The 24,271-nt window shown below is 41.2% G+C and overlaps 1 protein-coding gene across 28 annotated transcripts in view; it reads left to right on the top strand.

The window, feature by feature from the left end:
* Celf2 (CUGBP, Elav-like family member 2) overlaps positions 1-24,271 on the top strand; it is an 825,373-nt gene that overhangs the window by 334,356 nt on the left and 466,746 nt on the right. Inside the window, exon 2 of one of the 28 annotated variants that reach the window (XM_063276318.1) lies at positions 13,594-13,704. The exons of the other annotated variants lie outside the window; for them this stretch is intronic. Coding sequence (XP_063132388.1) covers positions 13,667-13,704 — 38 coding nt within the window. The 5' untranslated portion in view covers positions 13,594-13,666. The remainder of the gene's footprint in view (positions 1-13,593; positions 13,705-24,271) is intronic. 28 annotated transcript variants of the gene reach the window in all.

Here is a 24,271-nt window from a genome sequence, read left to right on the forward strand (position 1 = left end):
ACAACAGTGTCTGGGTTTGGTGGCTGCATGCGGGATGGATCCTCCCTGCAGGTGGGGCAGTCTCTGGATGACTTTTCCTTCAGTCTCTGCTCTACTCTTTGTTCCTGTATTTCCTTTACACAGGAGCTATTCTGGGTTAATATTTTTGAGATGGGCGGGTGAGTGGCCCCATCCCTCAACTGGGGACCATGCCTAACTTCTGGATATGGTCTCTATGGTTCTTTCTCCCCTTTGTTCAGTATTTCAGCTAATGTCATCCCCCTTGGGTTCTGGGAGCCTCTTGCTTTCCTGACATCTGGGAATTTCTGATGGCTACCCTGAGTTCCCTGTCCCCCACTGCTACACACCTCTGTTCAATTTCCTGACCTCAGTGCTTGCTGACAGGAGCCTGATATAGCTGTCTCCTGAGAGGCTCCACCAGCGCCTGATCAATACAGATACAGATGCTTGCAGCCAACCATTGGATTGAGCACTGGGACCCCAATGGAGAAGTCAGGGGAGGGACTGAAGGAACTGAAGGGGTTTGCAACCATATAGAAAGAAGAACAATATCAACCAACCAGAACCCCCAGAGCTCCCAGGGACTAAACTACCAACCAAAGAGTACACGTGCAGGGACACAAGGCTCCAGTTGCAAATGTAGCAGATGATGGTCTTGTCAGGCATCAATGGGAGGGGAGGCCCTTGGTCCTGTGAAGGCTCGATGCCCCAGTGTAGGGGAATGCTAGGGTTGTGAGGCAGGAGTGTGTGGGTGGGTGGGGAAGCACCCTCATAGAAGCAGGGGGAAGAGGGGTTGGGGATTTAGCTCAGTGGTAGAGTGCTTGCCTAGCAAGCTGCAAGGCCCTGGGTTCGGTCCCCAGCCCCCCCCCCCGGGGGGGCTGTGTCAGGGGGTGTGGGGGGTGGGGTGGGGTGGGGTGATGGGATAGGGAGTTCGAGGTGGGGAAACCGGGAAGGGGGATAACATTTGAAATGTAAATAAATAAGTAAAAAGTTTTTTTAAAGATAAATATACATTGGATGTTCAAAGACATGGAGAACTTGCACAGATAAGTTGAGCACAGGAATTCTAGAGCTACTCACAGATCTGAGTTTCCCTAGAGCCTTTCGTAAGATCCCATTGAGAGCAGCAATAACACAGGAATCACCTTCAAAGCCAGGAAATATCTCAGTTCTGAATTTCACACAAGGCCACAATAATTACAACCACTACCACATCCTCCTCTTTCTCTTCTCCTTCCCATTCCCTCTCCAGCTCCTCCTCCTTTTTTTTTACCACCTTCTCCATTTTTATGTATATGTGTTAATATATGTGCATGTGGAAGAAAGAAGTGAATGTCAGGTGTTTTTCTAAAGCACTCTCCTCCTCCTCTTCTCCTCCTCATTCTTCGTCTTCTTCCTCCTCTTTGTCCTCTTCCTCTTCTCCTCTTCCTTCCTCTTCCTCTTTTTTTTAAATCAAAAAAATGCCTTGTACTGACCCTGAACCTCACTAATTTGGTTAGACTGGCTAGCCACCAAGTCCCAAGGATCTACCTGTTGCTCCCTTCCTCCCTACCCCCACCTCTATCCCCCAATTCACCTTCTTACTCCCAAAACAGGTCACAGATGTGTGCCACAGCCATGGGTGACTTTTTTTTAATATAGATGCTAAGGACTGAACTTGGATCCTCACGTTTGCCAACAAGCATTTTATTGACTAAGCTCTCTTCTCCAGTCTCAAGGGCCTCAACTTCTTGCCAAATACAGTTCTGATAATTAAACCATGGAGAACATGGCCCTTTCTAGGAGAAATACAACTCCACAATGAGTGTATGGGGATTAGGTCCCCCAAAACATCGATGATCCATCCCTTGGCAACATAGACTATAAACAAGGTCAAGGATCTACTCTGTTTTCAAGAACTTGGTAAGGTTCAGAACAGTTGTCTATCATATCTCAATGCTTCATTTCAAGTAGAACCATTCAAATATACAACTTCTGAAAACATGCTTTCATCTGTTGAAATCAGACCAGAGAGAAGATTTTAAAAAAACAACCTCTAAGAACAGAAAAATATGAGATGGGTTAGTTATTGAAAATAGCTTTCTCAAAATATCAAAGAATTTGTAGCTGGGCCCCATATTGAAGTTCTCCATATCATTAGTATGAGCTAGCACTGTGTGAAAACTTTTAGTCTTTTGTACACAAAAAGTGTGTGTGTGTGTGTGTGTGTGTGTGTGTGTGTGTGTGTCTTTAACGTATGTTTTGTGAAAAATAAGTTTAGCACCGATAAAATGTGAAGTTGCTTTACTCCTCATAACTTTGCAGATCTCCTAATCATGTGTGGAGGTCAGAGGACAACTTTCAGAGTAGTTCTCTCTTTCCACCATGTGGGTCCCTCTCTGGTCTAAGGCATCTCCTAGGCCCTCGTAATCTCAGTGTTAGATAAGGCCTAGTGCTATGACTAGTCTCTCCAAAGAGTTTGAAGTCTTTTTGGGTTTGTGGCCAGTTCATTCAGTCTGGTCAATGTTCATGAAAAAAGAACTAATCCAAAGCCACAAATAATCTTCAAAGACATGGATGCTTGATTCTGAGACATATGTGGAACTTTTCTTTACCAGCCCTGCTCATTAGAGTCCTGTTCAACTGAAGCACAGACCACCTGACAGGAGAAAGAAATTACCCAGATGTCTTCCAGGTTCAGGATAAGTCTAGACTAAGAGGAAGAACATGCTGTAAATAAGTTAGAAACTGGGTGGTTAGGAGCCAACTGCATGATCTCAAATGCTCCCACACCATCCCCTGCAACCGGGCAAGCAACACCAAGAATCTTGGTTGCTGCAGTTCAAGAAAATCACGGAGCTTTTAGAAGGGCTGAGTGGTAAACTGGGCTGTGACTATCGTGTGGCAGCTGGGCTGTGTGTTCTACTCATTTGAAGTCTCACAGTGACATAAACTATTTTCCCCCATCTCAGTGAACAGTCCAAGCATCCAAGAGGCTCGTGAGCATGGGGAGAACACGGCCCCTGTGGACGGGCAGGGTTGGGCATTATTGGGGTTTAGCTGAGCTCAAAGCCTTTATTGTTTCCATCAGAGATAGGAAGCTCAGGGCTGGGGAGATAGCAAACAAGAACATTTGACTTTGTTCCCCAGAACCCATGATACAAAATCAAGTGTGATGCTAAGTGCCTGTAGCCCCAACACTGGGGAGGCAGACAGGGGGATCCTGGGGTCCTGGGGCTTTCTGACTAGTCACCCTTGCCTAATTGATAAGCTCCAGGCCAATGAGAGACTCTGTCTCATAAAACAAGGCAGTGGGGGCTGGGGGTCTTGAAAAACAGCACTGGAGATAAACTTCTGACAATATGTACACTTACATACTTATGAACACCTTCATGGACACACACACACACACACACACACACACACAAGAAACTCACCCAAAATATACTCCACTTGATCTGATATGATAAATAATAAGATTATAAAATTCGTTAATTGAACAAAAAAAAAACAAAAACAAAAAACAACAACAACAAAAAAACCCACTTGAGATGTTTACAGTGCGGATTTCCACTTGGCGGGTTCAAGATCCCTCTTGGTGTTGTCCGTCAGAACTCTGCCTCAGTTTACCTCAGTGAGTGACATTTGTGTCTTCCCTGAGTCTACACCTCAGAATCGTCACTGTTACGTGTTTGCTCTTCCTCATTTCAGAAGCATAATTCTGACCCTCTTTTCCCTTCAGTGTCTTTCACATACTCTCCCTGTTCCTCTTGCTCTAAATCAGACACAGAACCTGGACCACTAACTCGCTAACTCATCTTCAGATGTTGAAGCTGTCATATACTCAGTCTTGTGTATCCCAAGGGCTGCCCTTGAGTCTCCTCCCTAGCTTAGGATAAGTTTAAGCTTCTCTCACCTCCCAGTTGCTGGCTTTGCAGATCCGTGTCTCCATTGCTGATTTGCATGGTACTGGGGTTCCACCCAGATCCAAGTTCGCTTTTAAATGTTGGAGTGGTTACATTGTATCAGAATTTGCACAAATATGTAGGCAAAAGAGGCCCTGCCTCCTCCTAGGGCAAATGATAATCAGACACAAATACATAAAGAACAGTTGAAAAGCCCAGCGCTCCATTGGACTGACGAGTTAGTTACCTCTCTCATTGCTGTGACAAAATAGCTGAGTAAAATGACTGTAGGAGGGAGTGTTTATTTCGCCTCACAGTTTGATTGGGTAGGGAAGCGCAGTGGGAGGGGTGGGTCGCATTGTTTCCTCATTAGGAAGCAGACAGTGATGAGTACTGTTGAGGGGTCCCCCCCACAGTGACATTTACTGGATGCTACACAAATTACTACATAGGCTTCTCTCAGTATGGTTGGTAATGTTGGAGCCCTCATCAAGGAAAATCGTCCTAGCTACAGCCATACACCTCTGCAGGAGCTCTGTGTGGGGACTAGGCTAGCAAAGTGTCCTCATGGTTTGGTGGGTTTGCTTACAGTACACTGTGTGTGTGTGTGTGTGTGTGTGTGTGTGTGTGTGTGTGTGTGTGTGTGTGTGTGTGTGTGGTAGTGGGGGAGCTAGGTGAAGGAGAAGGGCATTCTGGGGATAAAACCCACAGGTTCTCTGCTATTGAGCTACAGTCCGGCACCACCACCCTCTTTTATCTTTCTTTTTCCTTTGAGGTAGTGTCTCAGGTTGGCCTTAAACCCATTCGGTGGCCCAGGCAAATCTTGAGTTCTTGGCAAGTCCTCCTGTCTCATACTCTCAAGTAGCTGCTATTACAGGAGATTATGAACCTGTGCCACCAGGGGTGGAGATCATCGTGTGTGTGTGTGTGTGTGTGTGTGTGTGTGTGTGTGTGTGTGTGTATCAAATATTAATTAATATAATAATATATTATACATTAATTTATTAAAGTATAAATAATTTTAAAATCAGCATATTAACTTTAGATTAGTCATAGGCTATAGAAAAACTGCACAGGCAGTAAAATGTCATCATACTCAAAATTAATGAATTAAGGTCAACACATTATTGCCTACAGCCCCCAATCGATTCAGATTTTCTGAGGTTTTGCCTAAAGTCCTCTTTCTGTCCCAAAGTTCTCTTAAGGGTGTCCCATTGTACTCTGATGTGGTAGTTCCTGAGCCTCCTCTTGGGTTTCTCAGACTTTCTTTCACAGCAAGGATGCACACCTTTTCACTCGTGGTGTTGACGTTAATCACCCGGAAGTCAGTGCTATGCTCCGCTGTATTGTTATTTGTTTTCTCTCTTTCCATACTGCGCCCTGAGCAAAGAAGCGAGCTGCTCATACTTAAGGATACAGAGTCATGACTCACCCACCTGAGGGTGATTACCTATAAATAGTATTTGTCATTCTTCTAAGTGGGAGCTGTATCTCTCATCTTCCTTTTATTTAGTTGTTAAACTATGTCAGCATGGTCTCATGGTATGTATTTTAAACTTCGGACCATGATTTGATATTATTCTGATTACTTTATTGCTCAAATAGTAGGTCATAGGGAGCTATCATTCAGTTATCTGCTATACATTTCTCCTTCAACACAAGCCCTTGTGGGATTTGGTTTGTTGTGTTATATTTTAAGTACTCCTTTCTATTCTTGATAGATACATGGATAGATGATAGGTAAATAGATGGATGTCACATAGATAATAGATGACATATAGATGGTATTTAGATAGATGATTTAGATGATTGATCTATAGATATTTTATCTATTGCCTACTCTTTTTTTCTTTATTAACTTGAGTATTTCTTATTTACATTTCTATTGTTATTCTATTGCCTACTCTTTTTTTTTTTTTATTAACTTGAGTATTTCTTATATACATTTCGAGTGTTATTCCCTTTCCCGGTTTCCGGGCAAACATCCCCCTCCCCCCTCCCCTTCCTTATGGGTGTTCCCCTCCCAACCCTCCCCCCATTGCCGCCCTCCCCCCACCAGTCTAGTTCACTGGGGGTTCAGTCTTAGCAGGACCCAGGGCTTCCCCTTCCACTGGTGCTCTTACTAGGATATTCATTGCTACCTATGAGGTCAGAGTCCAGGGTCAGTCCATGTATAGTCTTTAGGTAGTGGCTTAGTCCCTGGAAGCTCTGGTTGCTTGGCATTGTTGTTCATATGGGGTCTCGAGCCCCTTCAAGCTCTTCCAGTTCTTTCTTCCCCGTTCCTTCAACGGGGTCCTATTCTCAGTTCAGTGGTTTGCTGCTGGCATTCGCCTCTGTATTTGCTGTATTCTGGCTGTGTCTCTCAGGAGCGATCTACATCCGGCTCCTGTCTTGCCTACGCTTATATTAGAATTGGTATTTGTCTGAAGAGCCCTAGCTTCATTAATTAGAGCGCCAGACATATTCATTGCTATTAGATTTTCACGATGGACTGTCATTATGTCCCAGGCTTTCTCAGTTGATGGCACATGGAAATGGATTTGCATATACTAGTATTCTGTGTGTGTATGAATGATTATCAATAACTATCTCTATTAGTTATTCTTCTCATTGCTGTGATACAGCGACAGTCAGAAGCACTGTAAAAGGGAAACGGTTTATTCTGTCTTACAGTTCGAGGCAAATAGTCCATCCTGATATGGGAAGATAAATATGGCAACAGTAGCATAACACCCCCACTCAGGAAGCAGAGGGTGAGCAGGAAGTTGGGGTGGGTTGTAAAATGTCAAACCACTATTCCAATGGCCCACTCTTGCAGGTAGATGCCACCTCCTATGGGTCCACAATCTTCCCAAACAGCACCACCAGCAGGGGACACTGGAGGACATCTCACATTCAAACCACACCGGCTATATCAATATTAAACTAATTGTGTTTCATGATTGCCAATCTTAACCCATTACTTTCTCTCCTTGCATAACTGGAATTTGCCATGCTTCCTACAAAGCCCCCTTGTACCTCTGAGCCATCCATAGTCTTAAATGCATAGTCTCATATATGAGGTGCTTTTTCAGAATATTAATTAATCTACACCTCGCTCCCATTCGGAAGTCTTTGATCAGCTAGAAGACAATCTTATTTATACTTCCTTTCATCTCCTTTCCTGACAGATTGCTCCCCTTTCCACAGCCACGTAAAGTAGATTTTCCTTCACCATCCTCTGTGGTGAAATTACCTTTAAAGGCTTACTGCTGGGCGTTCATTTGTCATATTCTGCATTTCATCCTGGGATTACCCAGCTCTTCTAAAATACCTTTTTCCTGAAATGTGCACAAACAGAGGTTCACTCTTTGTACTTTGTCCTTTGGGTTTTGATAAATACAGTATCATATATCCACCATGATAGTATCTTACAGTTACACATAATTAAAATAAATAAATCTATTAAAATAATTACTAAATCATGAGTGATACAGAAGTTTCATGAGTCTTATATTTCAGTGTTTTTACATTTATTTGTGTGTGTGTGTGTGTGTGTGTGTGTGTGTGTATACACATACATGCACACATGCCCAGACATACATATAGAGGTCAGAAGCTGAGCAAGAAAGTCAGTTCTCTTCTTCTAAACTATGTGAATTATAGGAAGTAAACTTGGCTCCTTTAGATGGTCGGCAAGCAGCTGTAATCTGTTGAGCCATCTTAACAGTCCCATCATATGTTATATCTCTGTCTAGGCCAATAACCAATGTTTCCATTGTATCATTTGCTTTATTGAATTGCCTTTGGACTGTGTTTGTATCAGACTGTGTCTCAGACTTTGAGTCTGTTCTATTGATCCATAGCTCTATTCCTTCACCGAGGTCCAAGTTGTGATTATTATAGCTTAACAGTGAGTTTTGAAATCAAATGGTTTGACTCCTCCAATTATGTACTTCTTCAGTATCATTTTGACTCCTCTGGTTTCACATTTCTGTTTAAACATTAGAATACTTTATCGATAGCCACAAAAATATCTTGCTGTAATTCTGGTTGAGTTTTCATTAACTCTCTAAATGAAGTTGGAAAAAATTGCTATCTCACTGACAATGGGACCTTTAAATCCTGGGCAAACACCATTGCTCCATTTCTTTAATTGTTTTGATTGGTGCTTTATATTTTCCTACACAAGGGCTCTGTAAATTTTTAAGAAAAATTATAGTTGAGTATTTTGTTTTGTCTTTGGTGACATTAAATATGGCACTGCTAAATTTCAGCTTCTCGTTTAGTGACATGTGGGGAGACATCAGATTTCTATCTTACCCTTGTGCCTGATAATGCTGTATTTGCTGATGACTTCCAGATGTAAACTCTTGACTTTCTACCAAGACAATCATGACAACAAGAATGCAGTCAATTTTACTTAATTCCTTTCTAATCTGCATAGCTTTCTTCTTCTCTTCTTCTATTCAACTTCCAGTATGATGTTGGATTGACGTTATGAGAGAAATACCCTTGTCTCCTTCCCAATCTCAAGGGAGGCGTGTCTATTATCTTATAGATATCAGCTGTGGGGGGTGTACAAGTGTGCATGTGTGTGTGCATGTGTATGAATGTGCATACACATATGTGTACATTTCTGCATATGTGGCTCTGTGTGTGTGTATGTCTGTACTTATGTGTGCTATTTATCAAAATGAAGAATTTATCCTTCAGCCTAATTGTTTAAGGGACTTTCTTTTCAGAAATGGATATTAGAATTTTGAAATGCTTTTTCTATACCAACTGATATGACCCTATTTTTTTTTCTGCTACATTTTGTGGATGTGGTAGATGACCTTGATGGATATTCTGGCAATTTAAAATCTGGCTTGCATATCTAGAATATACCTCATTGGCCATGGTGAATAATTCTTATGTACCTTTCTTGAGTCAGATTTGTTAATATCACATCGAAGCTTTTCACATTTATAGTTATTAAAGATATTGGTTTATTTTGGCCCTTTTTTATACTGTACATCTCTGGCTGTGATATTAATTTAATATTAACACAGGCCTCATGAGATACACTTGGAAGTGTTCCCTTAGCCTGTAATTTTTAGAAGATAATGTCAAGAAGTGGTATAATCTTTCTAGTAAAAGATTAGTAGCTTGGTAGTGTTGACCAGTGGATCTATCCTGACCCACTAGGCTATTTGATATGACTGTAGACTGTTTTTATTAATTGATTAGGACTGTAAAGGTTGTCTCTCTTCTGTGATTTTAGTTACCTTGTGTCTTTGATGAGATTGGTTCATTATCACCTCGTTGGACCCATAGGATTATTTCTAGTGGTTTTTTTATTTGTCTTCTTAATGATCACTAAAATTGGAATGATAACCCTCCTTTCATTTTCAACACTGTCTGCTCATCCCTTCTCATTTCCTCTCACCTAGCTATAGGTTCAACTAATTATTGAACTTTCCAACAGACTATCTTTGGGGTTCACTCAGCTTCTTCCTTGCTCCCACGTTTTCAGTCATTGATTTCTGCTCTCATTTTGTGATGATTTCTTCTCTTGTGCTCACTTTGCAAATCTTCTTTCTTTGGTTTCATAACATGGAAATGGATGTTATTAATGTTAGGTGGTCCATCCTTTATGTGTTGGTGCTATCTGTTACCCTCTGAGTACTACTTTGGCTGAACATTAGATGCTGTCCTTTCTCTCACTACCACTTTAGCTGCATAGCCACATTTTTCCTAGTTGTCTGTTATTAACTTAGATTTTAGCTCTAGTGTGGTCTGAAAAGTGCTCTTTGTATGTCTGTTGTGCGCTGTGGCTCACAGTACATGCTCTCCCTTGGTAAGTGTTCTGTGTAAGCATAGGACAGTGTTACATGACATACTCTATGAATGTCTTCTTTTTAAAAAACCACAGTGACTAGTAATGCTGCTGACATTGTCTGCGCAACTACTTGGGTTTTTTTCCTTCTTGAGCTGCACATTATGACAAAGGGATATTAAAGTACTGACTATGATTTGGTGATCAAAACAAAGTTGACCCTAAATACTACCAGTTTGCTTTCCTTTCGAATTCACACCAACGGTCTTGCCATGAACTATGAGCAAAAATCATCTTGAAAAATGATAGTGTTAAGCCATTAGAATTACTCAAGAATTTCTGCGTGCCAGATACCAGTGCAACTGGCAGAACATCTATCATGAAAGGGAATCATGAATCTGGAGGAAAAAGCTGCACTGATGTTTCTTCAGCTCTAGAAGTCTGTCATACCTCAACAGCTCTCGGTGATCGTTTTCGCTTGATGTTTCTACTTCCTGGTTCCCACTGTTATTCCTGCCTTATGTTCGTACTGGTTTTGTTCTCCTCAGTAGAGGCTGCCTGTTAATCATACACAAATGGGGACTTTTGATCCATATTCAAAGGTATATTTATTGGGAGATTGCTAAGTGGTGTAGATATCATCCCGGATTTGGTTGGTTTTGTTTGGTTTATGAGGTTGCACCCTAAGGCTGAAGAGACTTCCAGAAAACTTAGAGCAAAAGAGAAACAATCCTAGCTTCCACATCACTAGATTCAGATAAAATGGCAAGTCTGAAAAAGGTGGGGAAATACTCTTTATGAAAACTGTCTTCTGAATCAAAACTGTAAAGAAAGTTTACCAATGAACATTCTCAGGTGCACGTGCTTGGGACGTGCAGGGGAGTTGTGAAGGGAGAAAGGCCAGCCCTTTACCCCACTGCCAGAGTTCATTTTATCCAAAAAGTTAAAAGCCTCAGGAGACTTTGACAAATGGCCCTTTCACCATGCCCTTCAGTCACTCTGGCAAATTAGCATACGCCTTGTGCTCAGTGAAAAAGATTCTGCCTTTCTTCCCTGTTTACTCTTTGTTGGGTTTTCTTGGTCTCCTCTAATGTTAGGCATTTTTACCTGGGTTTTAGGACCACGAGAAAGGAGATTTTTGATGGGCATTAGCAGAACATTATTGAAGAAAGATTGATTTATGACACAGAAGGGGGATAAAAAATTTTAAATCAGAATTGTCCTGGAAAAGCAAGCAAGTGTCGTAGCTGTTTGCAGTTTCTCTTTGCCACAGGAACGTCGTCTGAGCAAAGCCTCGTGACTATTCATTGGTTCTATGAGCTAAAATGGAGTGAAATGGATGAATGACTAGAATTTTCATTCCATTTTTTTTTAAAGACAAGTGTGAGAAACAGCTAGGTTTTAATTATTTGCTCAAGGACAAGCCTGGTCTTCTAATTCTGGTTCTTGTTCCCTGCCTAAGCAGTTTCATAGCCTGTAATATTTAAATTACTGCTTAAATGCTTTATTTAATGATGAATGACTTTCGCCATCACAGATGGAAAATAGCTTTGACTGTCTTCTTGCTTGAATAACTGGTGTCTTGGAGAGCACAGGCTTGCTCTCTGAGGATCTCAAAGGAGAGCTATGTTTTAAGCACTTTCTGAGGCAAATCAGCTGTCTTTGAAAGAAGAGAGAACACACAATCTCAGCCTCCAATCCTTAGCATTCAGCACATTGCTCTAAAGAAAGCCAGAGCTGATTTACAAATAATCTTATGTTGTTATGATGGTATCTGTGGAAACTCCTCAAACTTAAAAAAAAAAAAAAAACAAACCACAGCATAATAAAGCAAAAACAAAGCAAAGCTCTCAAACATGCACAGGCACACACACAGACACATATGCATGTATACACTTACCTATATGCACATACATATTCATACACACATACTATATGCATACATGCACACATATACTTATATATTCATATACACATACATCCACAAACATAGATACATATATACTAAATACACATGCATTCACACAAACACATGTACTTACATACCTATACACATAATATGCATACTAGATACATATACACATGTACCCATACATATGCATACATGCACATATATATATATGCAGAGACATACACATATCCTCACACAGACATACCTAAATGCAAACATACACATATATACACACACATATGCATACGTATACAGCTATATACTCAAACATGCACACACATATGTACATGCACACATACATGCATATTCATACACAAATACCTACTTAAAAGAAAAAAATACTCGAAGACTCCTTCCAAGACTCTACTGATCATTTCTAAATGCTCTGTCTTCTCAAGAAGGCAGTATCTTGGGGAAAGATGTTGAAGAGAGATTCTAAAAGCAGAAGAGAAAAGCCAATATCTGTACTGTTCAGCTCTGTTAATTAGCTTGGTTTAAACAATTCAAAATCAATTCATATACAAAACATCACGAACATCATAAATTGGTGCAGTTTCTGTTTGTCAGTTCAAGCCTCTTGAAAAGAAACAAGAGCGTTCAACCTGAGCTAGACTTCTGATTCAAAGATGAGCAAATTTGTCTTTAATACAGAAAAATGAGCCTGTTATGCCAACACTTTGGAGCCTGAGGCAGGGGAATCACTGTGAGTTCAAAGCCACCTGTGCTGCGTAGCGAGACCCTGCCTCAGCAAACAAAAATGTCAAGCCAGCCAGACAAGACCTTAAGTGCGCTGATAGGCTTCCACTTCCCCTGCTGTGGAATGAGCTGACCTGTGACCCCTCTTGTGACCACACTGGCCTCCTCTTCCCTGTGTAGGTAGAATGGGCTCCCCTTTTCTGCTGCAACTTGCACTCTCCTGATGACTTGGATATAAGACATCTTTTTACATCCAAGGTTTGCCGTGTTCCCCAGCCCCTTCAGGTTTCCCAGGGCCTGGCTGCCTCTAGAACTGTTTTTCTGTTTTTTGCTGACAGTGGATCTTTCCACTTACTGCACAGTCTCTCACAGATGTTCCCTGTATCAACACAGCAGCTGCTGCCCAGTGAGCGAGAGCCCGTGGAATCTGCTGGTGTCTTTTCATCTTGGCAAATATCATTCAGATGAGCAAATAACTTATCCCCCAAGCCCCAAAGAGTCCATGCATGTGACCGTTCCTCTGTCACTTTCTTTTCAAGAACTTGTCTTCCTTTTGATGTTTTGATCACCGGAATAAAAATGTAGAGGCGTCCATACATTGCGAGAAAAGGCAGTTAATTGCCCTTGAGCTGAGTGCAAAATGCCAAGCCCGTGGGAGGCTCTGAGTGGTCCAGGCTTAATGGATGCTTTACAGTGTTTAGCACAGTGCAGGAAGATGCCCTTGCAGTCAGGCTTGTGGACACAGCGCAGTGTATGTGAGTCCTGAGATCAAGCTCCACTCCACAGAAAATGAGGTTAGAAAACAATCTAAGGAAAAGTTATGTTTTCCTAAAGTAAAAATTGAGTTTCGGCAGCCAACTATTGTGTGTGCTGTTTAAATAAGATTTGAGCACTTTTCAAGTAATTGCAGGGGTTTCAGTTTTCTGTTTGTAATTCCTTCTTGCAATTTCCCCATACCTGTTAGCCTAAGGTTAGAAAAGATGGATCTGATGTGATTTCTTTTATTACCTATACTTGACTTACAATTTCTGTAGCCAAGTCCATTATTAACCTTGGGGATGACATTCTAAAGAAAGTTGAACAGTAGTTTAATTTTTTATTTTTTGGATACATAAGCATGTATACACAGTTAAGTATTGTATACACACAATATATATATATATATGTGTGTGTGGGGGGGTGTGTATACATACATATAACATATAAGCATATATATATATGCTTAAACTTTTGTCTGCTCATGTGTATGTGGTATGTTCTAGGAAGGAAAATTTGAACTTGGAAGTCAGTAGCATCCCTGTGAAGCACTAGTGTGTGATCCAAATATGTGTGTTCATGTGCGCACACACACATGCCGGGAAGTATACATGGAGGTAAGGGGACAGCCTTGTTTCTACCTCGTTTGAAACAAGTCTCTCTGTTGTTCTTTTGCATTCACCATCAGACTAACTGACCTACAACCTTCCGGAGACTCTCCTCCGTCTCTGAGCTCACCACAGTCACATTACAGACCTGTGCCATGGTGCTTGGTTCTTGGGGTTCAGGCTCAGGCCCTTGTGTTTGGGCAACATATTCTTTAGCTGCCAAGCCACCTTCCCAGCTCAATGTATGTGTTTTATGTAGAGTATATAAATTACCATATATATGATGAATGAAGTACATATAAAAAGTATATAATAAATATTATATTTTTTAAAACCATAAATGGGAGGAGTTGTAGTCTTGGCACAGACCTACTTACTTACAGGCCCCTATGAGGAAATATTATGGGAAAGGACATTTAAATACAGGGGTCACTGGCCACCCTGTGGGACGCCTCTGAAGGACACCGTGCTTCTGTTCTGCCACAAGCACCTCTTTCTGTAAAAATTTGCACAATTTAAAGCAGATACACATATACAAATTCAGATTTACATTTCATTAAGGAAGAATATCTTTCTGTCCTCAAAGGCACTGTAATCACCTGACTCCTGACAGCAAGTGTCCCTGGGTGTCTAAGGGCTCCTTTTGTAGGCAGTGGTGGTGTGCACAGGTCCACAGAACCAGTGGACCCCAGAGCTCCTCATTCGTTTAGTTTGAGATGAGGCTTAGCTTTGGTTTGGATTAAGCTCTGCAGGGCCTCCAAGGGGCAGATGGATTTTATAACCTTAGCCCTGAGTTTCAAGATAGAGGATTTAACACACAAAATCAAACTGACCATATTAAAATGACAACTAGTGAATCTTGTAAGCATGTTATTTTCACTCAGGACATCATCAGAGCATACATAGAGAATGACTTGTCTTGCCCTCCCTGCCTCTCTTCCTTCTCTTTACCCTCAAGGTAGACAAGTCTACCCAATAACTAGAAATTACAGTTCCTTGCTATATTGTGTATATCAGCTCAGATTAAATTCTTCCAGGAAAATTTCATTTCCCCTTTTTTTTTAAATGTGAAGTTGCCCTTTTTAACAAGTACATTTCAGGTAAAAAGCTTTTCTATTTGATTTGTTCAGTGCCTCTTTATTGCAATAAAAATGTGTAGTCCTGAATATATTTGAATGTTCCTGACTCCGGGAGTAAAGCTATTTTGAACGTCTAGCGTTCGCACTGGCTTCTTTCCCTTATCTAAACCTTAGCCTTTAAATGTGCTAGCAGGGCCTTGAACCTTGAGGTACAACACTTCAAGCTCGACTTGTAAAAAGCATCATGTTTGAAACTTAAAATCGGTTACAGACTAGGAACACTCTTTAGGTCAGAAGATGCCTTGTGGAAAATATGGCTTTAAGTTGTGGGTGGGATGAAACCAGAAATCTTCCTAGAGTGGTTTGCATTCACCTTAACAAAAGCCGAGCAGTGACAAATGTTTTGTCCAATCCCCACCCTCCACCGAGGATTCCCCGCCCTCCACGGAGGATTCCCCGCCCTCCATGGAAGATTCCCCGCCTTCCACGGAAGATTCCCCGCCCTCCACGGAGGATTCCCCGCCCTCCACGGAGGATTCCCCGCCCTCCACGGAGGATTTTTAATTTTGTAGGATGTTGCTGATTTCCTCCCTTTCAGACTAAGAGGGGGGAATGTTTATTTGACCTTAATATAAGTCTGGATCGTTCTAAAAGGAGATAGACAATATCAAAAGAACGTATTCATTTCCATCGCTACCTCTGTCAATCCATTAAATTGGAAAAAGAATCCATTTAAATTTCCCGAGTTTCTTCAACCATCTCTAGACAGTGAAGCTCATGGCACAAGATGACTTAGAGGTCTTTATAGAATGGAAAAATTCAAGGGAGATCTGTATTTGATACAAAATTCAAGTTTATCTTCCTTGGCTGCAGAGTGAATTCAAGTCTACAAGAAACCTTGTCTCAAAAATGCAGAGAACACAGTGTTTACATGTAATATATTCTTCTTAATATTTTTAGTCATCTTTAAGTGATCTCTAATGCCTAATATGACTGAATTATTATACACACACACACACACACACACACACATAATATTTCTAGCCAGCTACACAGCTAGTGTGGCAGGAGCGTATGAAACCCTGTCTTATAAAACAAATGAAGTCTCAGAAAGAAAAAGGAGCAGGACAACAGCACAGACTGAAACACTCTGAGCAAACACATCAGCAAGTGTTTGGTTGTGGAGTTTAGTTCCCTTTGGATGTGGCCATACGAGAGCAAGCACATGGCCGGGTCTGAGACAGGCAGACAGCAGAACTTAATGCGACCAGAGCTACAGCTTCTCCCTCCATCAATGAGAAGAGAGAACGCCGTTAGAGAGAGGAAATGGAATCTCTCTGGCCAGGGATGAAGAATGAAGATCCTGAAGTAGTAGTAAGACTTCCTTGTGCGAGAAAGTTGAAAGGGGTGATATTTAAGGAACGGTCAGAAGGAAACATTTGGAATTCCCTCCCCCCGAGAGACAGTTAGATTCTAAAATTCTTGAGTTAGATTCTAGAATTCCATCATCTGGGATGTTTTCCTGTTATTTCTTAACGCTCGTTTGAAAGCCCACTTACCACAGGCCATCTTCTCACTAAGGCAAATGCTAAGTCATAAATGATCTAAATATGTATAACAGATTTCTCTAGAGGACAGTGATAAAAGAGCTGAGTCAAGATGAGAGTCCAAACCAGACAATGGCACTCCTAAAATAGTTCTAGATGCTTCATTAGCATGTGCATGCACTTGTGTGAGTGTGTACGTGTGTGTGTATGTGTAAGTGTGTGTATGTGTGTATGTGTATGAGCATGTGAGTGTGTGTACATGTGTGTATGAGCGTGTGCATACATGTGTGTGTGTGTGAGTGTATGTATTCATGAGCATATGAGCACAACTGCATACGCATGTTCACAGGACAATGTGCTGGAATCAGCACTCTCCTTCCACCATGTGGGGTCCAGGAATTGAACTCGGGTCATGAGTCAAGTGCCTTTACCTACTGAGCCATCTCCCAGCCCTACCTTTAATTTTCTCCAGCTCTTGCTCTACCCAAGAACAGTTTAGGAACAAGTTCCTGTTGTAGATATCATTGGCCCCAAGCTGTTCAATGGTGAAGGTGGGCAGAATCAGCAGTAGCATTCGGCATGTGAGGTGCTCGGAAACAGACACCATGAAAACTCTTCCCGTGGGGCTTTCCAAATACCAACTCCAGAAAGCAGTCTATTGGTAGTCTTAACAGCCACAGGTAAGACTTTGACTCTATTCAAACACAACCCAAGTGCATGTGAATCCACACCGCCTCTTCTTGGCACAAGAACTCAACAAAAGGGACACAGCTTCCAAAAATAACAGCAGGGAAAAAAATAGACTTAATTGGCATCATCTCAAAGATTAAATTATTTACTCCTTCCTCTAAATTCCTCTTCCAGCATTTCTCTACTGCATGGCAAACCTGAAGGCTCTCCCTGTAACTACATTCTTAGTTCAAAACCCCATCCTCACCCATCTTTCTCTCAGTGAACTTAAAAAGTGTTTGTAGATAAACATTAAGATGTCTGAATGCAGGACACCCCCATTGTTCAAGGTCCCATCGTTTTCTTACCTCTCCTAAGCCCCTGAATGGCTAATCGTAAAAGGGCTTGGTCCTGTGTCAGTGCACACAAAGTGAGTTCCAGGTGAGGTGAGGAGAAGGACAGACAGGTCTTCTACACACAGTGATAACTCTACCAGGCATACAGATTCTGTGAAAACCAGCCTTCTCTTGCTGGGAAATCAAATCTCTGGGTGCCCATCAGGGGTAGAGGCACATGCCCTTCTTTGGCCCCTGAATCAATACCAATTTATCCAAGCGGCACAGCGAGAGTATGTACAGAAAGTACCAGCCTTTTGGGCTCTCATGGCACTCAGACAAGGGTCTTCTGTCCCCTTCTGCACCCCAAGATGTCCATCTGGCTCCTATTTTCCCCATCTCTTCCTCCTGCCTTGAAACCTTTGGCTTTCCCATCTGCAAGTGTGATCAGGTGTAAAAGGGCATGTTGTACCAAAGTGACACGGCTGTCACCTAAGATGGGTATCCGGAAGCTGACATGTGTACACACAACACTGATGCCTAGCCTGCTCCTTACAGTGCACTGGCACTGGTGTGAGAGCTGAGGGCTGGGGCTCAGACGATAGAAGACCAGATGCTGTCACCGAAGGCTGGCAGAGCATGGAAAGATGTAAGCCTGTCATTGGCACAGGCACATAAATCCTGTACAGATTGTGACCTTGAAAGGCTTAGCTACCAAACATATGACAGAACATATTCTTGACATACACAAAGAAAGGTTTGCCCATTTGACGCCTCTAAAGCAAGTCTCACCAGAGAGAAGCACAAACAGAATGGCTAACTTAAAACCAAGTTATTTCCATAATGGCAATTCCCAAGTCCTGAGATCCTTGGAGGTTTTCATCAGAATTAACAGAATTAACACCCAACAGATTCCTCAGCACTTCCGGTGGGCAGGGTCTCCTGGTTGTCTGTGATGTAAGAGGTGTGATTTTAGGGCCAAGAAAACCAGCACAGACCAAAGGAAACAAAAGGTAGGGATGATGGTCAAGAGATGTCTTTAGAGAAACGGTGTCTAGCAAGGACTGGACGGAAACGACAGATTTATTATCATTCTTTGACAGATGTTATCTAACATTACCTTATTAATTTTTCCAACAAACTGACTAGAAAGGAGAAGAAATGGAAGCTGGTATTTCAGTGACAACCTGATTGGCATGTATGTCTGTGTGTATATGTGTGGTGCTGTGTGTGTGTGTGTGTGTGTGTGTGTGTGTGTGTGTGTGTGTGTGTGACTGGGTCTCCTGTACTAGAGACTAGCCTTGAACTCACAGTATAGCCAGGGTGACATTGAACTACTGCTTCTCTTGCCTTCGCCTCTAAGTGCTGGGATGGCAGGCGTGAACCATACCATGAACCAGCCCTGTTACCCAGCTTCAATTCTTATTATTTTATACCAGATTGAGTTATTTTCCTAACTAAAATAAAAAATAGAATTCAAATGTTTTACTTTGGAAAACAACACTGACCAACACTAAAACCAGAATTCATCCACAAGTCACTCATAAGCACATAGCATCTTTTTAACATTTATTTTATCCCTCTGAATATGGAAATGCTCATTTGGTCAGATAATTAATGAAAATAGTCTTCCTAATGTATACTCTTTTTATTTTGATATTGCGAGTTTACTAGCATCTTCCTTAAATGCCAAGTCAGTATTTCAACTCCATTCTCCCCACTGAGGTCAGCCCTCTGCACAGACACACAAGTCCATCCTCAAAGGATTCACATCTGAAAAAAATCAATCCTTTGAGCTTACCAGATGTCCTTTCACAACTGTGTTCTTATTAGCATACATTATAATATTACACGACTATATTAGCATGTATTATAATATTGCTATAGAATCGTTCATCTTCAAACGAACACATTGCAATTTTCTGATCTTGCACCTCTGTACAATTTATATTGTACATGTACGCCTGACATAAACAACTTGAAAACTGGACAAAGTAAATAAACAAGTTTGTCTAGGCAAGTTTGTACTTCCCCCTTTAGAGCTAAACCCATGGGCATCCCAGCTCTCTCCCCAGAGGAGTTTTCTGGTCTATAGCATAGAAATGGGGACCCAAATAGAGATGCGAGTTAAGAAGGCCAAGTTTCGTTTTGAAGATCACACAGATTTAGGGTGTGCAAAGAAGAGGACTAGAAACAAAGTAACTAAGCTTTGGTGACGATCTTAGTTTCATCGGACGACTTCTGCATTCTCTGCTCTCCTCCCTATTATTTACAAATACTCAAAAATGACAGAAGTACTGAGTTACCTACTCCATTGGAATGTAACCTCTGTGAAATCCTCATTCTTCCAGTCTGTTACCACGTGTGGGCACACAGTACTTGATCAACAAATGCTTGTTGAATAAATACCTTTTCTTAAATGTGCATGGGTGTTACAGCCTCTGCTATTCAGTGGGACAATCAAATAGCACTCTCTTTTCAATTCGTTTAGGAGATTCAGAACTCTGAGTTTGTCAAGTAAGGAGAGATGTAATTTTTTTTCTCTCTCTTTCTCGCAAGCCTTGATAAAGCACAGTGTATCCAGGTACAATTTGATGTTGGGAGAGGACAGTGTGATCTCTTTTGTACAATTGTGATGTGCTCGCGAGCGCTTCAATAACAGATGATAAGTTCATTGTATTCATCTGTGGCAGGCTGGCTACAGCTGAGCTTCCTTCAAAAGTCTCATTATTACAACCCTCCATGTTTCCCCCATCTTGCCACATCTACTTGTCGTTTAGCTAAAAATATAATTGTGGGGACCTGAGAGCCAGTCTGTCAGCAATGACGGACACCTTTCACATTCCCCTAATGCTCATCAAACCAAGACTGGCTGCAGCTTTTGGGTGGTTGGGATTTGATTATCCTGATTAAAATCCATTTTCAGGCCTTGTTCGTCAAGAATGTCTTAATATGCTTGTTTTGCTCATTAAAGGTGGGAAGCAAAAAAAAAAAAAAAAAAAAAAAAAAACAAAGGGACTTGGCCATTTGTCAGGCGACTTACCTTGCTAAGCAAATAAGGAAATAGTCAAAGACGGCGCCCATATGATGCTGTGGTAAGATGGGATGAAAGACACATGTATTTAAGGTGACTTAATTCTTCAACTCACAGTATCCAATTCATTTAGGAAAAAAAATCTCCCCACTCAGTTGCACCCTATCAAGCAATCCAGTACACATAAATATACACACAAACCTTTCTATACCAGCCAAAGTCTGATAGATGAAGCCCTTCTGGCCTCTCTTAGTTACTCTACGTTATGCCACAATGTTTTCTGATTCTTTCTAGAATCATTGAAACTTGCAGCAAAAACCCAGACTTGGGAGCCTCAGGTTTCAGTTTACCTGAAAGGATCTACTTATTTCTAGTATAAAATTATCCTTAGTGTGGTAGAATGTGTTTCTCCAGATCAGTTCCAAACCATTAAGTCCTCAACTATTTTGCTCTCAGACCTCTATAATTTTTAAATACATGTTGAGGGTTTCAAAGTAATTGTATACATTAAGCCTATCAATATTTACCTTATAAACTGGAGCTAAGGAAATGTTAAATATGAGGTAATTCATAATATAAAATGCCGAATCTATTGAATAATATTTCTATTAAAGTGCATGTGTTTATTAATAATTTTATTAAGTATAATTTTGATGTTGGATTTGTGTGTGTGTGTGTGTGTGTGTGTGTGTGTGTGTGTGTGTGTGAATGTTTTGCTGCCGTGTCTGGATATGCACCATGTATATTCCTGGTGTTCACAGAGGACAGAAGAGGTGTCAGGCCCTCTGGAACTGAAGCTAAGGATGTCTCTAAACCTTCACGTAGATGCTGAGAACCAACACAAGTCTTCGACAAGAGCAACAAAAGGTCTTAACCCTTGACCAACTCCAGCGCCATTAAAATAGCTATTTTTATTTTATCGTAGGGAAAACACTAGAATTATCTTGCATTTTCATTTGAGTGTTTACATGTTTTCTGCACGAGTGCAGATCTATGTGCCGGTACATGCCTATACATGCACCTCTAGACACCAGACCTCAACAGTGGGTGTGTTCTTCAACCACTCCCCACTGTGTACCCTGAGGAAACGTCTCTCACTGATCCTAGAGCTTACTAATGGCCAGACCTGCTGTCTAGTGACCCCCTAGGGTCTTCCTGTGTCCCCCTCACAGAGCTGCTACATACCTGGCTTTTTACATGTTTATTTCTGAAACCTGTCCATATCGCCGGCATTTTACCTGAGCCATTTCCTCAGATCCTTGTCTTACATTTTCTCAGACCATTTTATCATCTTAGATAACTGGGTCCTCATCTATATGTCTACACTTAACCAATTACAACATCGGAACCACATAGTCTACAGAAAACTCCACTCTTCCTTCATGAGAAAACAGAATAAAAATGGACAATTATATCTTAACATCATTGTGAAAATAATTTAGATTTCATGGGCTTCCTGAAAGGCTCTATGGGACCCATAGGTGCCCCAAGGCCACTCTGAGTACCTATCCTAACTAGTTAAAAACATTTTGCCGAATTAAAGTTATGTGAGGGAAATTTATAACTCATTAATTTATAACTCATTAACAAAGAATACAAAATATCAAAAGTAGAGCCTGGGAGCTAGACAGGTGGCTCAGAGATACAGAACAGCTAGACAGACAGAGATACAGGACAACTAGACAGACAGAGATACAGGACAACTAGACAGACAGAGACACAGAATAGCTAGACAAGTGGCTCAGAGATACAGAACATGTGTTGTTCTTGCAGAGGGCTCCGGTCTGATTCTTAGCACCTACATGGCCATTCAAAGCCATCCATAATTACAGTTCCAGAGGCTCCAATGTCCTCTTCTGACCTCCATGGGTACCAGGCACACATGCAGACATGCATACAGACAAAATAGTTATGCATAATGTAAATAAAAAGTATTTAAGTCCAGGCTGGAGATGTGGCTCAGTTGGTAGACAGTTTCCTAAATGTGAGGCCATCAGTTGGTCCTCAGCCCTACATTATAAACTCATACTCCTACACCTCAGGAGGTAGACTCAGGAAGGTAAGTTCAAGATGTTCCCTAGCTACATACTAAATTTGAGGTTTTTATAGAATAGAAGAAACCCTGTAGAGAGTGGCAGAGTGATGGAAAGAGACAGAAACAGAGAGTGATAGTGACAGGAGAGGAAAAAGTGAATGTGCATGTGTGTATGCATGTGTGTGTGCATGTGTGTATATGTGGCATATGTGTGTGGTGTATATATATGTGGTATGTATGTATATGTGTGTATATGTAGTGTGTATGTATATGTGATATGTGTGTGTGTGTGTGGTGTTGTGTGGTGTGTGTGTGGTCTGCGAGTATGTGTATGTGGTGTGTGAGTATGTGTGTGTGTGGTGTGTGTATATATATGTGGTATGTGTGGTATGTGTGGTATGTGTGTAGTGCGTGTGTGTATATGTGTGCTGTGTGTATGTGTTTATGTGGTATGTATGTATATGTGATGTGTGTGTGTATGTGTAATGTGTGAGTTTGTATGTGTGGTATGTATATATATATGTGGCATGTGTGTAGTGTGTGTGTATGTAGTGTATATGTGTGGTATGTGTGTCTGTACATGCATGTGTGTATGTATGCATGTATGTGGTGTATATGTGTGGTGTGTATGTGTGTTTATGTAGTGTGTATGTATATGTGATGTGTGTGTGGTGTGTATGTGTGTGTGGTGTGTGAGTATGTGTGTGTGGTATGTGTATATATGTGGTATGTGTGGTGTATATGTGTGGTGTATGTGCCTGTGTACCTGTGTGTACGTGCATGTATGTTCATTTATGTGGCTGAGTGACAGAGGAGAGACAAGACAGACACATGTACAGAATGCACACACACACATACACACACACACGTGTGTGTGTATGTGTGTGTATGTGTTTGTGTGACAATGACAGAAAAAGAGAGAGGTGGAGGCAGGGGCACAGAATTATGGAAAGTTTTGGAGAAACTATTTTTCCTTTGTTTTCTAGGGCAAACCTCACTTTTAATTGATAAATTTTACAAGCTGACACTTGTTGAAAGAAAAACTTCAGGCAGACAAGTTTACCAAAGTTTTATTTCAACCAAGTTCAGAGACCCTACCCAGTAACCTAGGAAGGTGATATTTATAAACAAAGAAACAAACGAAGAAGTGACTCCAAGAAATAATTTGACTGGCCCCAGCATACTATCTGTCCTATTTGGACACAGGCTGATCATTTAGCAACCGAGGATTGGCTAATCCTCAACTGCTCTGGAACCTAGCTACTTGTTCCAACAATGAACTCTCACATTAGGGTCCAGCTTGTTTGCATACTAGGTAAAGTCGTAGTAACCCATGTAGCAACTTTAGCTGGGAGGCGGCATGCAGCCCCTAAGTGTAATATTTGATATAGTTAGATTTTTATAAAAATACGTTTGCATGTAAATACTAAATATCCATAGAATATTTCTCATTTGTGAATATGTAGATATGTTCACCAGAAGACTCAGCCCCTGGTGGCTTTAATCACCACTCACGAGCTGTGCCCCTCATAGCCTTCCTCCCCGCCTGTGTATTCTTCTTCTTATCTTGCAAGAAGAGAACCTTGCCTTTTGTCTTCATCATGAAAATGTTTTATTTTTGAAGAAAAAGCATTCAAAGTTCATTCTGTGGAAATTTCGATTGTCTGGAAGTTCTGATCAAGGCGGGTAAAAGTGCTCTCAAAGCCTTAAGGTTGCGAGACAAAGACGGAAGATAATTAATGTGCTCAAAGTTAGGCAAAGGCCCTTGACTCTCTAACCATTATGTAATTAGAAATAATCTTCTTAAAGCAATAGGTATAATAAAAGGACTTAACAGAGTCAACCCCTACCCCCTTTTCCAATTGTATCCAGCTTTC

This window comes from Rattus norvegicus, chromosome 17 (genome assembly GCF_036323735.1).
Source record: "Rattus norvegicus strain BN/NHsdMcwi chromosome 17, GRCr8, whole genome shotgun sequence".
Taxonomy (NCBI): Eukaryota; Metazoa; Chordata; class Mammalia; order Rodentia; family Muridae; genus Rattus; species Rattus norvegicus.